An 18,481-nucleotide genomic window follows, 5' to 3' on the forward strand; every position below is an offset into this window, starting at 1 on the left:
GCAATTCTAACTGCATCTCCCACTATGATTGTCAAAGAGCCAAACACCATTTATGTGCAGTAGTTAGGCCCAGAAGTGTTATTGGCTAGTATTTACTAGCTACCAAATTAATGAAAGTTCAAGCAGTGTGATCTCCAAATCACGCCATATGAATTCAGTTTTGCATTTCCGTTGCTGCGTAAATATTACTTGCGTTGGGTATGTTGCATTGTTTTGACGGGGGCAGGAACACCCTCGAATTTGAAATGACGTCAGCATTTCTTATTTACATTGGATGTTCGATTTGTCGCCATTTTGATTGCAATCATGGTGTACAGAGCAACTACGTTGCGAGGGTTGGCCATGGCACAGATGGTGTTTGGGGCTTTAATGATTGTTTTTGGAGTAGCATGTATTTTCTCCGCTTATCACTGGAGTTCACACGTTGGTTTTGGCGTTTGGGTTGGCCTTTGGGTAAGTTTTATTTCGTAGCTTGTTTGATCGTGCGTGCGTAGGTAGACAATTAATGATGTATATGCAGGACTGCCTTTCGATTGTAATAACAAAGCCTGTTCGCAGTTTCTGACTTTTACATTGCTTTTTTTATTTGCCCGTAAATACGCTTTGTCAGCTCTCCCTAATTCTCGCCTAATCGATGTTTTCAATTTCTTCTGGCACTCGGAATCGTCCCAAGAGAGACTTCAAATATAATATAGATGAATATCTCGAGAGGCAAGTGGGTACGAAACCGAAGGAATTTTGGAAGCTATCGTTTTTGGGAAACTGCCCTAGATTCGCTGTATTAGGCATTTTGTTGCACTATTTTTTGATTGAAGTTACATATAGGGTTCTTCCGTGTGGTAATTTGTGCCCAGCAGTTCACAGGTGCTTGATCATTTATGCGAAGTACTTACCGTAATTTGCGAAACGAAACGAAAATTAAACGAAATGAGTGAATGAAATAGTTCATGCTTTTTTTTTTACTACTTTCTTTAAAACTTTTCCGCAATGAAAATCAAATTGGTTTAGACACTGAGCATTAAAACAAAAGTTAACGCATTTGAATCAGATCATTTTTCAGGGACTTTATGCATCTCTGCTGTAGTAGGTTGAGTACTGTTTAATATAAATTGAATATATATAGCCAGCAAGATACTAAACAATTTTTCATTTGGCTTTTAAAAAATATATATATTTTTTTGTTCCAGTTTGATATGAATCAAATGTTTTTGGCGAGTAAAATAGGATTATTGTGACTTGGACTTGGAGAATATTTATGCTGTTGATGTAACATTATAGGAAGAATTTAATTATTAAAAATATCACTCTGCTTAATTGATGTCAATGTATGCATTACAGGTGTTTGTTACCGGAATTTTGGGATATATTGGAGCAAGAGATAACTCAAACCCAAACAAGTGTTTGGTGAGTTACTGGACCTTTTAAAGAAACAAGTTTTCATTTTGTCATTTTGTCTTGCCTTTTTCTCAATTCAATCATTCAAAAAAGCTGTAATAGGTATATATAAGCCCCTTTCTGAGAGGCAAGGAATTTTAGATTCTTCTCCTCTTCTCCCCCCCCCCCCCCCCCTGGCCTTCCCCACTCTTACAAATTGAATGTATCAATCGATTTGAAGCTTTAAAATCTCTCCTTCTTCCTCCACCATCCCCCCCCCTCTCCTCTTCCTGCAATCCCCTGGGGCATTTGAAACTTGAGGATTGGCTTGTTAGCCCTTTTAACTCCCATGAGTGAGACAAGATAATATTTCTCCTTACAATTTCAATACAATATCAAGCAGACAAGTGACAAGAATAAAGAAAAATATTAGTTAGGTGATTATATGTTGATCCAATACCAAATTCTCCAAACTAAAATTATAAGAACTGTATGGTAGTCAGTAAGGAGAATTACTTATGAGATCTCAGGAGCTAAAGGGTTAAAATCCCAGCTCCCTGGGGGAAATTTGTGTTCAAATTCCCCAGCCAAGGGCCAGATTTGATGGGAAATGTTTTTGTAAGTTTATTTAAGGCTGGGTGCTTATTGTATTTCCTACTATTTTGACTCTCCTGTTTTGTATAAGGGAATAGGCCCTGATGCAAGTGGGACTCTCATATGAGAGGTTGGGCATTTAATCAAATAAATACAGTAAATAAAGTCATGTGTTTCAATTGCATGTGTTTTTTTTTCCTTTTTTTTAATCAACAGATTGGATGTTTTATGGGCTTCTCCATTGCAGGTTGTGTCCTCTCAGGAGCAATGTTCATCTGCTATTGCATTACTCTTGCACACTACTCCCAAATGAAGGCATATTGTTCCAACCGTTATTATAATTATGACTACGACCGTTTCTATAATTACCGTGATTGCTATACAAGGTATAACTTTCGTAGAGATACAGCAGCAAATGTGGCTGGTTTAGGCTCGTGTCTCCTTATTTTCTCCCTGGTTGAGTTCTTCTTGGCACTTGCATCGTCCATCTATTGTTGTACAGCAGTGTGCTGTGGTACCTCACCAGGAGTTGTAAACACTGTAAGTAATATCACCTCGACAGTTTCATTGATATTGTAAAAACTTTATGTGAAATCATCTGTTGGTAACATTGTCTTTTTTATCTTGCATAGTGTATTTGTAACTTCCAAAGGTTACCAGTAGATCAGAGTAGATAATCCTAACCCACAGTAAAAATCATGGTTTGATCCCATAACTCCCAGAAGTTGATTAACAAGTAACTTCTCCCCACAATATCCATGTACTATCCAGCAAACAGGTAATGAGAATACCAAAATGTATCAGGTAGAGGTTGTCGTCTTGATCTAACACCAAATTCTCGCAACTTATTCACAAGGAAATGTGTAGCAGCTAGAGGGGAGGATTAGCAATCAGATCTTGGGAGTTATAGATTGTAATTAAATGCAGTTGATAAGCAAAATTATAAATTGGACTGAAGAAAAAATAAGTATGGAGTCATATCAAATTATTCAGATGAAAATGACAAAGTTGGGATTGGAGTTGCAAGGTTATATTGATTGAAGGTTCTGGCTGAATTTGTAATTCAAACTAAAAGGAGATACAGCAGATACTAAACTAAGATAAATATCCTGGAAATGGAACTGAATGCAAGAAATAAACCAACAATACTGACCAAAAAGGGAAATATTGTAAATATAAGAGTTGAAAGACTTCCTTTGGTTTTGCTCCCTATGATAACAGATAATTCAAGAAAAGTAACTGTTGATGGTGATAGCAAAAGTTGATAGCAGTGTCCAAACTAATAGCAAAAGAACAAGAAAAATAAAATCCAATGTCTAATTCATGTGTTTTAAATGAAACTGATTAAAATAAGGAATTTATTAAGTAATAATCATTAACTAACAAAGGATTGATTTAAAAAATTAACCCAGAACAAAAAAAAAAAAAACGTAAATGAAAAGAACACGAACTACATGTTTTGCAACCAACACCATTTACATACAAGACTGGACATATTGGGCTTACACAGATATCATCTCTCAGTTAGTACATGCGCTCTGAAATGCTGTCAGTCTTCTTGAATAAGATTTTAAGACACATTTCTTTGACAAGTTTTTAACACACATTTCTTTCTTTTTGTCCATAGTAGCTATATTGTAAACTGGCCTGGATCTATGCATTCTCCAGACCTTATTTCAAGATGAAATGATGTTAGTTTTTCATTTGTTAATGACTTTAATATTAAATTTTTCTGATGTTTATCTATTTTGACTATTAAGACAATGACCAACCAGCAAGTAATGTATGTACAGCCTCAATACATGTACCCAGGGGCACAGCCTGGTGTGGTTTTTATGCAGACAAGTGCTGGATTGATACCACAGTATGTCCCTCAGCAGGTAACTAGAGATGTAACTTATGTATTGGTAAACAATAAATCCAAATCTGGTCAAAAAACTTGCAAGGAAATTTGAGACAAAGTAATGTAAGCATAGAATGACACAATTATGGTCATTTTTTATTTTAAGTTTCTTTGTGAGAAAGCAAAAGATTGTACCATCCAGTGAGGTCATCTCACGGTGTTCACAATTGAAAATTAATTTGATCTAAAGATATCCAAAATTCTTTGAGTGCATGCAGTACTTTATACTTTGGAAAGGTTTAAAAAGGCAAAAAAGTAAATGCACATCATTTCCATACATGAAAAAGGTACTTCTACTCTGTCCTTGTTTGATGAATTGTTGTTATGGGGTACTCTTTGAGATAATGATTAGAAATTTGATATTTGAAGATCTTATTGACTCTGTCTCAGATTTAAGGATTCTCTTTTAGAAGATGATACTATGGCACCATAGATTGTGCATGATCGCAGGGTAGTAATTTTTTTCTGTCAAGTTCTAGTGACTCAATCAGTTACTGTAAATTGAGACAAGATGAAACTGCATCATACAAGTTCAGTAACATGGGTGGTAAAGTTGTGAACTTGGTGGCAGAACAAAGAATTCTAATTATTACCTGTTCATTTGTTAGCTATGAACATACAATCAGCATAATGACACATTATGTTGGAAATCAGGTTTTTTTCTCTCTACCCTATACATGTTACAAAACAGACAACATCTTTCTTTAGGTACAGTTATGATTTACAGAAATGAAAAATGCCAAATCTCAAACAAGATTACTCTTTTCATTTGACAGCCTGGGGTGGGTGCACAGACTGGAGTGGTTACACAGCCAGGGGTAGGTGTAGGTGCACAGCCTGGAGTGGTTATACAGCCTGGGGTGGGTGCACAGACTGGAGTGGTTACACAGCCAGGGGTAGGTGTAGGTGTAGGTGCACAGCCTGGAGTGGTTATACAGCCTGGGGTGGTTGCACAGCCAGGAGTGGTTGCACAGTCTGGGGCAGCCTTTCAGCAACCCACTTACTGGGCTGTTCCCTCAGGCTCCAACCCACCTGGAGTAGTGACTGTGCCCTATTCAGCTGCTACCCCCCAAGGGGAAAATCAAGCTCAAGTCCAGGTAATTATGCATGAGTACATAACTGTTTAATGTAAACCTTTACACCCTAATATTAGTATGCATATTCTCCATACTGTCCAACAAACATTTTTAAAGGTGCCGACAGGGAGAATTTGTTTAACAATGAAAAGCTTCTTTAGTTGGTGATCATGCATGCCCTTTATTCTCTCTTCTTATGACCTTAGTATGTGATTCAAGGATGATGTTTAAGGGGAAATTAGATGATAGTCACTCTCAGGGTGTGGCAAAGGGTTTATTCAATTAATAAAGGGGGTAAGTTTTCCAAGAAAATGTGTTGCTACATCAGTAGGAGAGTATAACTAGGTACTTAGGTATTATCGCCTGAGTTGATAACGTAGGTTGGCCACCGTGTAGAGTTTGAGAGCTGACGTTTCGAGCGTTAGCCCGTCGTCAGATCGAATGTTTAAATTGTTTGTGATATGATTGTGCTTAATCTAATTTGGGTCAAATTGCCTTGACTTTAGTTAGGTGAACCTCCTGAATTCATGATCAAACTCCACAATCAGAATTTCTAAAAACAGATGCTCTCGCTAAATATTTCCGTAGATACCTACGGCTCCAAAGGATGAAGACATGCCACCACCCTATTCATTAGCACAGACAGTTAACTTACCACCACCAGCTTTCTCTTCTGCAGCTACCAATCCAAATAATTAGTGCCTGATGTCATTTCATGGACGAGCGGCCACATGTACATCGGGAGACCTTTGTAATAATTGTAATTCAATTGGGGAATACCTTAGAAAGTTTTGTGTTTGTGAGTTCATTTAGGACAGTCGAACCTGTATTAAGCAGCAGCGTATCAAGCAGTCACCCTTAATTAAGCAGGCAGTTTTTAAAGTGCTAGGATTTCCCCCTGAAACAGTTTGAGATTAGATAGCTCAATCCAAGATTGAGATTCAGTCAGAGTTTACTAAGAGTCAAGTTAATCTCGCTTATTGTTCTCTAAAGTATTTATTGTAGCTTAGATGTTGTATTTACCTATTTTACACATTTTTCAAACAGGCTCTAATTTTACTTTTTCGAAAAGAATTATTACACAATTATCAAAGCGAGTATAATCAAAAAATAGAGAGGCCTTGATTGTGCTCTGTTCTGTTGTTAAGCACGCAGGATGCGGCCAGAGCACGAAAGAAGTGTCGGGAGAAACACGAGACTTAGTCGAGTGTTTCAATACTCTTATAGAGCCGCTTTTTCAACCACTGACAGCGCGCGTTATATGCCAACTTTATTATGATAATATTTAGTGTCGGCAAGTTTTCATTCAAAAGTTTTCATTTCGTTATTAAAGGCCCCGGTTATAATTTGTTTTTGATTTCAAAGTGCTTTTAAATGAAATAAATTAGTGACGGCGAGTTGATAGTGGTTGCTGGCAAGGTGAATGTTGTTATATGCAAGTTGGTTTTTTGCGAGTTAATATGTCGGCAAAGTGATCGGTAACTGTTTTTAAGTCTTTTGACCATAGTAATACTTAAGTTATAGCTTTAAATAGACTTTTCTAATTTTGTGAATTATTTTAAATTTGTTCAGTTTTGTAGGGTTGGCCCCATAGTAATAACTTAGTAGCCGTAACATGTAGATGTAAAATGTAAAATTACATATTAAAATAATAAATATTAAACATGCTGTTTTTTGTTTTTTTGTTTTTTTGTTTTTTTGTTTTTTTCATGTATATGGGTTTTCCACAATTTTGTGATCTATCAGCTCAGAATAATAATTCTCAGAATAATAATTATGAGAGACTGTAAATTTGGTTCAGAGAATTGAAACAGATCAATGCTCATTGCTCAGAGGTTAAATTACCCCCCCCCCCCTCCCCTGACCTTCCCTTAAAACTCGCGTTGGGAATGCTTTCCCAAAATGTTGAAGACTTGAAAATTAAAAGATGAAGCCGGAAGGCCCTTTTTTGTTTATCATTTAAACAATAACCCTTGCTATGGCAGAAAAACTTATCTTTGTTTATGGAAGGCTTTATTTCTACCTTAAGCTTCAACATCCCTCCCGAGTATTTGAAGCGTTGAAATTTCTTCCATTTCCCCTTCCTACCTGCGGGCCAGAACTGTGTTCAAATGCTCTACCCCACTGCTGGATTCGATGATCAGTTTTTTTTTCTAAAGATCAGTGGCTGCGACTTTCTGTTCATTCACCGGCAATTGACTTGACTATTCGAGCTTGAAAAACCAAGACCTTGTGGATCCTTTCTCCCTTAATTAACCCTTTAACTGCCAGATCAAATTTGTAATTCTCCTTACTGTCGGTCATACAATTTTTGTAATGTTTGCTTAGGGAATTTAGTATTGGATCAACTAATTATCAAAAAATTGATATTCTCCTTTATTCTCATCAGTCATCTGATTGATACTGGAATGATATTGTAGGGGGAAATTCTGTCTTGGTCACTCATGGGAGTTAAAGGGTTCGCTCTGTACCTCACGACAGCTCCATATTAAAATGTAAAATGTTTCGCCCTCCAAGAAGAATGGACACCACCGGATCAAATTTCCCATCCCAGCAAGGCAAGGGTTACATTTGCCATCCCCGGGGACTAACTATAGTCAAATTCCCTCGGGTTGCCCGGAAAGGGATTTTGAAGCTTTGAATTTCTCGGCGTCTGATTGAATGTTCGATTTGTCGCCAATTTGATCACAGTCATGGTTTACAGAAAAACTGCTTTGCGTAGGTTGGCTATCGCACAGATGGTGTTTGGGGCTTCGTTATTCGTCTTTGGATTCATAAGTTTTTCCATTGCTCGACACTGGCCTTTGTATGTTCGTTTTGGCCTCCTTGGGGTTGGCGTCTGGGTAAGTTTCGTCTGGCTTGTTCGAATAATAGGGACCTAAGCAAACCAAGACGGCGACGGCAATGAGGACGTGGCAGAACTCTAGGTCTAATGGGCAGAACAATAGCCAGCACATGCCTTTTAAAACTATGCTCATTTCACAGCCGTCCTCTGCAAAATGACAACGTGGAATCGCAAAAATTTGCGTCGTCTGCAAGCGGAAACCGCGACGGCAAATTATTTTTATTTCCATTTGGAACTCAACGCTGCTTAAATGTGTTATGCTGAAGTTGAGTTGTGGAACTGCAAGAGACGGTTAATTCATGCGACCATTTTCAAACTGAAATTCATTTTTTAATCGACGTCTTTCTTGGCTTTTTTTTTTTTGGAAAAAGGTCAAGATATTAGGTATTTTGTTGCACGCTCTTTCGACTGGAGGGATATATTTGACTGTTTTGCGATAGGTTTAATATAAACTTACGGTTCACCCGTGCTTGGTCATTTAAGAAGGCACTACTTCCCATAAAATTTAATATCACAGCCCTATAAATTATTATGCATACAGTTCTTGGATAAAGGAAAAAAAGCGAGAACCATAGATTGTATTTTGGACTGGGGATTTCTTTTCCGATTGAATGAGGAGGCGCGGAAGTCTTACCAATCTATTTTGAGAAGCAAATTTGTTTTTAGTGCGGAAATGACCAAATAGAAGGCGTTTGGACCAAATCAATTCAAGGATAGGCTCGGCCTTGGCGGTGTGTGCACTCTGATTGCGTTGTATTGTGGTTGTGTTATCTTCAATATTGCGTTGGAAGCGGAATTGACTGAACATTCCGTAAAAGTTAGGCTGTTCCTTTTTCCCTTCGCCATAGGTGAATGTAATTTGATTTATTTTGGATGTGTTGAAGTATTTTCCGTACACATTTGTCGCATATTTAGTCGCTCTTGAAGGACAAACGGAATCACTATGTCTACGTATGTAATTTGAGACCAATTTTCGAGAAGGATAAATTTCAAGTTAATTATCCAAAGATTTGGATGGTCGCTTTGATCAAAATCTCTGACCAAACGCTCTCCAACAGTACGCGTGTTTTATGTATTTTAAGTGCTAGCGTTTGAGACCGGTTATGGCAGCGAAAAGGCCTGTTGTTGTCCATAGCTATATAGTGTATATAGTGTATATAGTGTATATAGTATAGTGTATATAGTGTATTAGCTAGTGTATTACGTTACATAGCGTTATGTTGTTGTAAGGACATTTCCTATCCGCTATACTCAGTCGTGTTGTAGTAAAAGCAAATTAACTAACCACGATTATTGTGTGGTAAATCTACTATTTTGATCACTGAATGAAGAACTGTTGAGTTAAATCAGAGCAACAGAAGGAGTCACTTGACCAATGATTAAGGCTGAATGATTTCCGGCTCAGCCGGAAAGCGAAAAAGGCCAGTTGACCGTTAAAAAGTGTTGACGGGCCTTTGCGACTCCTGTCATTTGCTAGCACTTTTAAATCTTTAAGCCAGGTTCCGTTCGTAACTTGGCACTGAGTCACACAAAGCGTGACGCGTTCATGAATTAATCGTTGGCTTTTTCTCGAAACGTGAGCTTGGGCCGCCTGTGATTCTTTAAGCGTGATTTAAAACTCTCTACGTTTTCATTAAACATGGAGCGTGAAAATTTTGTCCTTAGGAGGCGTAATACTTCTTCTTTTTACGAATCCTGTATCGATGCCATTAGATGAAGTTTGTGTATTAGAAGGGAGTTTAGAAGGTCTCTGTCTCTTTGTGGTTCATTTACGTGTCAAGAGTCAATTCCCTGTTAAATTAAACTTGCGTCTAGGAATCTAATTCCTGAATTTGATATTATTCACACAGCCATCGGCTATGACTGTAACTGCATGCTGTCATGTGTAGATTCTTTACTTAGGCAAGACTGCAGTTTATATTTTTCCGAATCTCGTCAGTAATGTGCCTCCCAAGAACAAATTAATCGCAGAGGAATGACAAGAGTTGCGCAGGCCCGTCAACACTTTTTAACTTTCAAAGGAATTGTAACAGATAGTGAATCTCCAATACAATTCAAGTAGAATCACGCTATTCTCGTTACCACCAAAGATGTTCACTCCACGGCAACAGGGTGCAAATAAGTTACTTTTTCTTTTACGACCATAATGCAACACAATGAGAACGTGCACATCGCCTGGGATGGGTGGATCCAATTTAAACGAGTCAATCTGATACCAAGTATACTACCAACAATTTTGTTTGATTTTGATATCAATACTGTGACCTCGTTGAGTTAAATGGAAAGTCAAATGATCAGACTAATCAAATATATATATGTTATTTGCCGGCTGGGAGGTCCGTATGGTGAAAAACTGTGACCGAGGTCACAGTTTTTCACCATACGGACCGACCCTTAGCCGGTAAATAACATATTTATTGTTTTTTAAACTTGACGAAATTCTTTCCGAAAGAACCCGAATGATTTAGGGCAGTAAATACGGCAAGATCTTCCATAAACTGAACAATTTTTGAGTGAGTAAATGGTAGTTAAAATAGCGGTGATGCAAATTAAAGAGAGATGCCTCAGCGAAACATTTTCATTTCCGTAACGATAAAGATGATTTAAAAGGCTTCCAAACAAACTTTGAAACATTATTTTTACAAGTATCTGCCACAATCTGACACCTGTCAATTAGAGAGCGCGCAAGAAAAAAAAAGCGTAGGAACATTTGAAAACATCAGAACTAGTTTGGCAAGGGCTGTCACGACAATGTCTTCTTCAAAATCAGTCAGTGATCTAACGGAAAGTATTATTCACTCTCATCGACCATTCATTCATGTACGAAGATTTACCTCTGTTCATTAAGTAAACGGCGAGGAAAGTAATTGTGAGTAAATTCAATTTTTTTTATTTTGAAGTTGTGAGAGTTTGCTCGTTTGTTTGCTGCAATGGCGTGTGTGACTCTGGTATTTCCTTCACAAAAATAAATTCGAACGGCACACTCCAACGAGACATAAGGGAATTTAATGCGGCCTTTACTCAAAAAATTCCTTTAATTTCTGTTGTGCAATTTACGGTACAAATGTCTAAATTGAACGGAATTGGAAAGACTCACCGGGAGCGTATATTTGTTGTAGAACTTAAATTAAAACTTCGCTCGCTCTTTCACTACGAACAAATTGCTCGAGAAAATTCAGATATTAAATGAATGAAAGTTCCATCGTTCAGTTTAACTGTAACCAAATACCTCACGTTTCAACTTTCTGGGTACTTTTTGTGAACGATTAAAATTAATTGCAGACAGTTTTTAGGCCGCTTGTCAACCAACGTAATGATACTATTGTTTATTCAAATTCATTCTGAAACCAAAATTTTTCTGTCAACCAAAGTGATTTGATAGAGAGAAAAGAGAGGATTCATAAGTTATTTATCGGCTTGAGGTAGTGACCGACGTGTTTGCTTAAAAATACTGCCCAGCTGGAAAACGAGGTATATTTATGAAAAATGACAACGAAAGTTGGGATGTACTCGGCGACTCACGAAAGCGTTACCGTGGCCCGTGGGCAGAGATAGGAAAATACTGACCGGGTAAAGAACCAATCAGATTGCAGGATTCGTTACCGTGCCCTCTAAAAAAACAATAAATAATTTTATTACATTGCTGGCAGCTTCTGACTGGGCATTATGAAGCGAATCCTGTGTTCTGATTGGCTACCCAAGCAGGCAAGACGGGCCCGTCTTGCTTGCTGGGATTGCCTACTTAGATCTAGAGCAAGAAAAACATTACGTGGAGCGTACTTACTAAGTAATTTTTGGACAATTTTGGCAGACAAAAGCAGTAGAAGACTGTCGAAATAAAGAAATCATAACAAGTCTTGTCTGTTTACTGCGCTAAAAACACAGTTGGCTTTCTTTCCTGGCCCTAAAAATTAAAACAAGTCATTCTTGATTCTTAGTAAAGCAAATCTTTTGCTCTATATAAATCCTTTATTGACCATGCAAGCTTGTTCTGTTAAGATGGCTTGATATTAGCCAATATTTTGTTTGGACTTTGATGGACCTGAACCTGAACCTGAACGTCTCAGTTCATAATATGCAAAAAGGAACTTAGTCAATATCCAGCCATGTTGATCTTACTATCGGCCAATAAAACACATATCTTGCACTATGAATGCTACTTGTTGTCGAACATTCTATGGTAGCATCAAAAATTGCGAGACAGTGAAACAAATCAAACATTTTTTAATCGGTGTTTAAAAAAAACAATGCCCTGCGCAACAATAACAGCAACAAAACATCGGATAAATGTTATCTCCTTCCAAATTTTCATATAGAACAACGTCGAAAAAATATCGTTAGCCAAGTAGACCACACTAGAGCATAGATAGCAGCAGGAAAATCTCCTCATCGATCAAAAATTCCTCATGAAGAATCATTCGCCTCAAGGTCACTGTCAGTAAAAATCCCATTGGGGTAGTCTGCCTCATGATACGCTAATGGGGATGTGCCACTGGATGGGGTCACATTTTTAAGGGGTATTGCCTCGTGATAGGCAAATAGAGATGTGCCACTGGATGGGGGTCAATTTTTATGGGGTACTGCCTTTTGATGGGCTAATGGGGATGTGTTACTGGATGGGGGTCACGTTTTTATAGGGTACGACCTTGTGATAGGCCAATGGAGATGTGCCACTGGATGGGGTCACATTTTTATGGGGTACTGCCTTGTGATGGACTAATGGAGATGTGCCACTTAATGGGGTCCCATTTTTATGAGGTACTGCCTTGTGATAGACTAATGGGGATGTGCCACTGGATGAGGTCACATTTTTAAGAGGTACTGCCTTGTGATGGGCCAATAGAAATGTGTCACTAGGTAGGGTCACATTTTTATGGAGTACTGCCTCGTGACAGGCCAATGGGGATGTGTCACTGAATGGGATCACATTTTTATGAATAGATTGATTGCAATGGGGTTACATTTCCCAAATAGTTACTTGAATGGGGTCGATCCCACTTTTTTCGGATCTTGGAGGAAGAGAAATTTTGGTCGATCTTTGGCATCATCACATGGCTCTCTAAGGATTACCTAATTAAAACGTTGATAAACATAATCCAAAGTGATAAATATGGGGTCGCGAAAATCCCGAACTATCTTTTCGAAAGCTCCACCACTTCAGTTGGTGGAGTTTTCTGAGCTTGTTTGAATAGATGTGAATCGTATATTTAAGGCCGGCAAAATATGAAAAATTTATCATTTAGCCTCAAAGAATATTTAATATTTTCTTATTTCATAGTAAGAAAGGAATTATTTGAAAGATCTTTCTGCTTCTTTGTATTGTAGGTATTTATCACAGGAATTTTGGGATACCAAGGAACAAGAGATTATTTCAACCCAAACAGGTGTTTGGTGAGTTACTGCGCTTTTTAAGGAATTTTTTGTTATTATTTCTCTATCTCTTTCTTCAATACACACTACCTTATTATACGAAAGCATCTCGATTATTGGATTATTAAGCCAAAAATTTAATTGAATGGCTTAAAAGAACATGAATATATTAGACAAGAAGGAAGGTCCATCCTCGAGGATTCATTGTACATAAACTGTTAACCTCTGCTAAAAGTTATCCAACAACGATTTACATGGTCTAGAATTCTGATGTAAATCAGTTTGTTTCGAGCGGCTACAGTGTGTGCCCACCACTAGTTTCATCATTCTTTGAAACTGCATTAGTTTTAGAATTATGTCAGCCTTGTTTCGCCTTTTCAGCTATTTTATACACTTACTCAAACATTCAACAGTTTTTAAAAATGCAACATGTGCTTATGTACTTGTGTGCTTGTTTGATGGAAAAAATGGTATGGATCTTGAATGTTATTTTAATATTAATATTCTCATTATATGGGACTAGAGATTAGCAAGTCTGGATAATAATGATAGTAATACTACTATTACAACTTATAATGATAATTATAATAATTATAATAATAGCTGTTACAATTAAAAGATACCAATAATCGAGGCCCAGATTATCTAGGGCTGCCCTTAGTAAAGGGGAGAAGTGGGATGAATTCCCCTTCCCCTGCCCCCATTTACAGCATTTATCTTCGATGTTTCTAGGACATCTTCAAAGACTAACAGTAATTTGATAAATTTGTCAAACATGAAGAAAGAAAGAAAGAAAGAAAGGAAAAAAAAGGAACTACAGAAACGACTAAACTACCAAACTAATAATACACGTCTCCTTCAGGTTTGCAAAATTCACATGATAAATATCACGAATATTTCTGAATTAAACTTTCCAGACCATAATAACTCTCGTGCAAGCCTATTAAATAAACATAAATTAAAGGTAACTGGTAAGGAATAAGTTATCAGATAGAAATTAAACTAATTATTTGGGGGGGAGCGACTGGAAAAATTTTAAGGCTAAGATTTTGAAAAAGAGTGTGGGGTTTTTCCTGTTTAACAAGTTGTGTTATTCTTTTTTAAGCTAAGACAATTTTGAGTAAAAAACGGCTGGCATTTTGGTTTTCTATAAGATTTTAATAATCAACCCAACCTCTATAACGAGTCCCTATCTGAAAGCCCTGGAGTTGAGCACCCCTCACCTCTCCCCTTGGGTATTTTCAAGGAATTGACGGTTCTTACAAATTGAATTTAATGGGGGAACAAGTATGGTGTAGTGGTGAGAGTGCTCGCCCTCATACTACTATGGGTGGGGTTTGATTCCTGGACCTGCCGTCACATGTGAGTGGAGTTTGTTATTGGTTCTCGTTGTTGTTCCGAGGGGTTTTTCTCCCTGAGTATTCCGATTTTCCTCCCTCCACAACACCCCAATACCACAACTTGGAAACAGTGGACAGGAAGAGCCACCTCGTGGAATGTCCGCTGCATAATTATAATTATTATTACAATTACCATCATTATTATTAATAAAAAAGATTGGTATGAGACTCACATTTAAAGAGAACACATTTAGTTCATATATATTTACCAGGAGATGGTCAACTTTGAATTTTATATGAATTGTGTAATGTGTTTTTATCAACAGATTGGATGTTTTATGGGTGTCTCCATTACATTTTGTGTCTTATCAGGAGCAATGTTCATCTACAATTGCATTACTCTTGCAAGCTACTCCGAAATGAAGAATTTATGTAACCGTTATGAGACTTATTCTAGAGGCGGCTACAATTATTACTCTACCGAGTACGATGATTGCTATTTGAGGCATGGCTTTGATAGAGATACAGCAGAAAAGGTGGCGGGTTTAGGCTCTTTTCTCCTCATTTTATCCTTGGTTGAGTTGTTCTTGGCCCTTTCGTCATCCATCTATTGTTGTAGGGCCGTGTGTTGTAACTCAGCAGCAGTTGAGAACACAGTAAGTAATTACCAGATGATAATGTTTAAAGCTATCTTGAAATCATTTGTTGCCAATATTTTTTGTATACATGTATTGCATCAAAAATTTTTGCATACTTACAGGTCGTTTCACAAAAACTGAGAACTATTCAATATTATAACCCATCAATTTTTTTTTTGCCCGCGCGCAATTTTTCTAAATACATCATGTGATCAAATATGCCCTGGCTAAAACTGGGGAATATCCTGGGATATATAGCCCAACTGATATTCCTCAATTTACAAATCCCTATGATCAATACGATAAAAGCTTTCGCTTAAAATTGAGTTCACGTTGAAAGTGCATTTTGCTACTGTTACAGTGAGGATGATATACGCTCGAAGATATACCCTTATGTTTGTCCTTGGACATTATCTGTTCCTTGAAGCTCATCGCGACCCTCTAAGAAGACTCTTTGCATCGAGGAACAGATATATAATGTCCCTGGACAAATATTCGTGCATATTTTAGTGCCCGATGGCAGCCATTGTTAATTTATTGCAATTTTCAAATCTTGTGTCTAGTTTCCCAGTCTAGCTTTATAGAAAATTAGTTCTTAGAAAGTTGCTTGCATCATGGAACAAACATTATATTCACCAGACAAATATCTCTTTAGTGAACACAATCCCACGTATATAGTGGTAATAATGATCATGATGAACAATTTGTATAGGTAAAGACACGCGTAATTTTTTCATGTACATTATTTACACTAGGTTACTGACATTTATAATAATAAGTATATATTATGGACTATTGGAATTTTTAGTTTTGAATGTTAATAGAGTAAAATTCCCTTTAACAGACAAACTATCTTTTCCTGTTCACAGTGGCTTTGTTGTAAACCTATACCTAGTAAATGGTTTTGTGCATTCCATTGACTTTATCTGATGAAATGACAGCTAGCATTTTTGATGAATTTTAGACTTTAAACATTTAATCTATCTGATTTTTAACTATTTTGAATATTAATACATGGACCAACCAGCAAGTGGTGTATGTACAGCCTCAATACATGTACCCTGGGGTACAGCCGGGTGGGGTTTTAATGCAGACTGATGCTGGTGTGGTGCCACAGGGATACCCAGCAACAGGTCAGCAACCTTCGTATGTCCTCCAGCAGGTAACTAGATATAAATAATTATGTACTGATAAAAATTACATGAATCCAAGTTTGGACAAACAAAGTTCTAGGCAGAGTACTTTAAACTTGGAATAGTCAAATGTTTTTTCCTGGTTTAGTTTGTTTTTCCGAAAACAAATTAGTGATTATTCCATTGGCATTTTTTTTTCAGATATTAGGAATTTTATATTTGAAATTCTAAGAGTGACTTGCATCTAATTTCTCCCTACAATATAACCCCTGAATCCCACATTAAGGTAAAAATAATAAGGAAAATGGTCAGCAACTAAAGAGGCTCTCGATTGTTAAACAAATTCTCCCTGTCAGGTACCTTAGGAAACATTGTGTGAGGACAATATGGACTATATGTATACTCATGTTTTGGTGTAAAGGGATAAAATGCTGGTATGGTGAAACTAAAGCTACTGACAATTATACATTCAGTATGGTAAATTTTTGAGCTTGATGCATAAATAAAGAAAAAGTTGAGTTTGTTAGATATGAACCTATTTATGGCCCAGTTTACCTGAGTGTGCTCTCTGTAACTTAATGGCAGAGGACAAACTCCAAGGTCTAGTGTCTATTTCAATATGGGTAACCCAGAGTTTTTTGTACCATGGATTTGGAAAATTGCAGAAAGTCTTCCCCTATATGCTATCAAGAATTCGAAGTCAACAATGTTCTAGGTCTAAAATATTTTATTTTTTATTATTTATTTGACAGCCTGGCGTGGTTGCACAACCTGGAGCGGTTGCTGAACCTGGAGTGGTTGCAAAACCTGGCGTGTTTGCACAGCCTGGGGTGGTTACACAGCCAGGGATGGCTGCACAGCCTGGGGTGGTGACAAAGGGGAGTTACTACATCACGGGCGACGAGCGGGGATAGAAAAAACGACCCAAATACGAATGGTCAGCGGTGAAACAACTTTCATACTTCATATATAGACAGATCATTTGTAGTATCAGGAAACAATCGTGTTGTAAAGCCGAAGTGTAAACAGTTTACTTCGCTAAATAAAATGTTAAGCAATTCAAAAGTGTTGATTGTACATATATCTTTTACTGCTTTAATAAACAATGAAGGCATTTCATGAACGAGCGGCCACATGTACATCTGGAGACCTTTGTAGTTCAATTGTATATTACCTTAGAAAGTTTGTGTTTGGGAGTTCTTTTATTACAGGCGAACCTGTTTTAAGCAGCTCCGTATCAAGCAGTCACCCTTAATTAAGCAGGCAGTTTTCAAAGTCCCAGGATTTCCAGAAACAGTTTGAGATTAGATAGCTCAATCCAAGATTGAGATTCAGTCAGAGTTTACTTAGAGTCAAGTTAACCTCGCTTATTGTTCTCGAAAGTATTTAATGTAGCTTAGATGTTGTATTTACCTATTTTACACATTTTTCAAACAGGCTCTGATTTTACTTTTTCAAAAAGAACATTTACACAATTATCAAAGCGAGTATAATCAAAAAATAGAGAGGCCTTGTTTGTGCTCTGCGCAGAATGCGACCAGAGAACGAAAGAAGTGTTGTGAGAAACACGAGACTTAGTCGAGTGTTTTAATACTCTTATAGAGCACGCTTATTCAACCAATGACAGCGCGCGTTATATCTGAACTTTATTATGATAATATTTAGTGTCAGCAAGTTTTCATTCAAAACTTTTCATTTCGTTATTAAAGGCCCCGGGTATAATTTGTTTTTGTTTTCAAAGTGCTTTTAAATGAAATAAATTAATGAAGGCGAGTTGATAGTAGTTGCCGGCAAGGTGAATGCTGTTATACGCAAGTTGGTTTTTATCGAGTCAATATGTCGGCAAAGTGACCGGTAACTGTTTTTAAGTATTTTGACCATGGTAATATTTAAGTTATTGCTTTAAATAGACTTTTCTAATTTTGTGAATTTTTTAAAATTTGTTCAGTTTTGTAGGGTTGGCCCCATAGTAATAACTTAGTAGCCGTAACATGTAGATGTAAAATTACATATTAAAACAATAAATATTAAACATGCTGTTTCTTTTTTTTTGTTTGTATTTTTGTTTTTTTGTTTTGTTTGTTTTGTTTTTTCGTGTATATGGGTTTTCCACAATTTTGTGATCTATCAGCTCAGAATTATAATTATGAGAGACTGTAAATTTGGATCAGGGAATTGAAACAGATCAATGCCCCCTTCCTACCTGCG

At 37.1% G+C, this 18,481-nt stretch overlaps 2 protein-coding genes across 5 annotated transcripts; both read left to right on the forward strand.

Annotated features, from left to right (window-relative positions):
* Positions 1-61: 61 nt before the first annotated feature.
* LOC113670776 (uncharacterized) lies at positions 62-6,615 on the forward strand. 3 transcript variants are annotated; one of them, XM_089201702.1, is made up of 7 exons: positions 184-453; positions 1,339-1,404; positions 2,185-2,508; positions 3,729-3,848; positions 4,648-4,693; positions 4,778-4,968; positions 5,536-6,615. In XM_089201702.1, exons 1-7 carry the CDS (start codon positions 307-309, stop codon positions 5,644-5,646), a joined length of 1,005 nt encoding a protein of 334 aa, XP_089057828.1. In that variant the 5' UTR covers positions 184-306; the 3' UTR covers positions 5,647-6,615. The 3 variants fall into 3 exon arrangements, with proteins under 3 accessions (XP_089057816.1, XP_089057828.1, XP_089057820.1); XM_089201690.1 differs by having other exon boundaries at positions 62-453; positions 4,648-4,968; XM_089201694.1 differs by lacking the exon at positions 4,648-4,693 and having other exon boundaries at positions 4,726-4,968.
* A 915-nt stretch (positions 6,616-7,530) lies between these two features.
* LOC149053414 (uncharacterized) lies at positions 7,531-18,305 on the forward strand. 2 transcript variants are annotated; one of them, XM_089201758.1, is made up of 5 exons: positions 7,531-7,790; positions 13,118-13,183; positions 14,829-15,158; positions 16,168-16,302; positions 17,026-18,305. In XM_089201758.1, the coding sequence occupies exons 1-5, from the start codon at positions 7,641-7,643 to the stop codon at positions 17,185-17,187; spliced, it is 843 nt and encodes a 280-aa protein (XP_089057884.1). In that variant the 5' UTR covers positions 7,531-7,640; the 3' UTR covers positions 17,188-18,305. The 2 variants fall into 2 exon arrangements, with proteins under 2 accessions (XP_089057884.1, XP_089057889.1); XM_089201763.1 differs by lacking the exons at positions 7,531-7,790; positions 13,118-13,183 and adding an exon at positions 13,818-14,024.
* The last annotated feature ends 176 nt before the right edge of the window (positions 18,306-18,481 follow it).

Source organism: Pocillopora damicornis, chromosome 1 (genome assembly GCF_964200805.1).
Source record: "Pocillopora damicornis chromosome 1, jaPocDami1.2, whole genome shotgun sequence".
NCBI classification, from domain to species: Eukaryota; Metazoa; Cnidaria; class Anthozoa; order Scleractinia; family Pocilloporidae; genus Pocillopora; species Pocillopora damicornis.

Excerpts from the sequence above, each read along its gene's own strand:
- LOC113670776 (XM_089201690.1), top strand. The coding sequence starts at position 307 with ATGGTGTACAGAGCAACTACGTTGCGAGGGTTGGCCATGGCACAGATG. Across the intron at positions 454-1,338 it reads GCGTTTGGGTTGGCCTTTGG|GTGTTTGTTACCGGAATTTT; the intron begins GTAAGTTTTATT and ends TATGCATTACAG. Across the intron at positions 3,849-4,647 it reads CACAGTATGTCCCTCAGCAG|CCTGGGGTGGGTGCACAGAC; the intron begins GTAACTAGAGAT and ends TTCATTTGACAG.
- LOC149053414 (XM_089201758.1), top strand. The coding sequence starts at position 7,641 with ATGGTTTACAGAAAAACTGCTTTGCGTAGGTTGGCTATCGCACAGATG. Across the intron at positions 7,791-13,117 it reads TCCTTGGGGTTGGCGTCTGG|GTATTTATCACAGGAATTTT; the intron begins GTAAGTTTCGTC and ends TTTGTATTGTAG. Across the intron at positions 15,159-16,167 it reads CAGCAGCAGTTGAGAACACA|CAAGTGGTGTATGTACAGCC; the intron begins GTAAGTAATTAC and ends TGGACCAACCAG.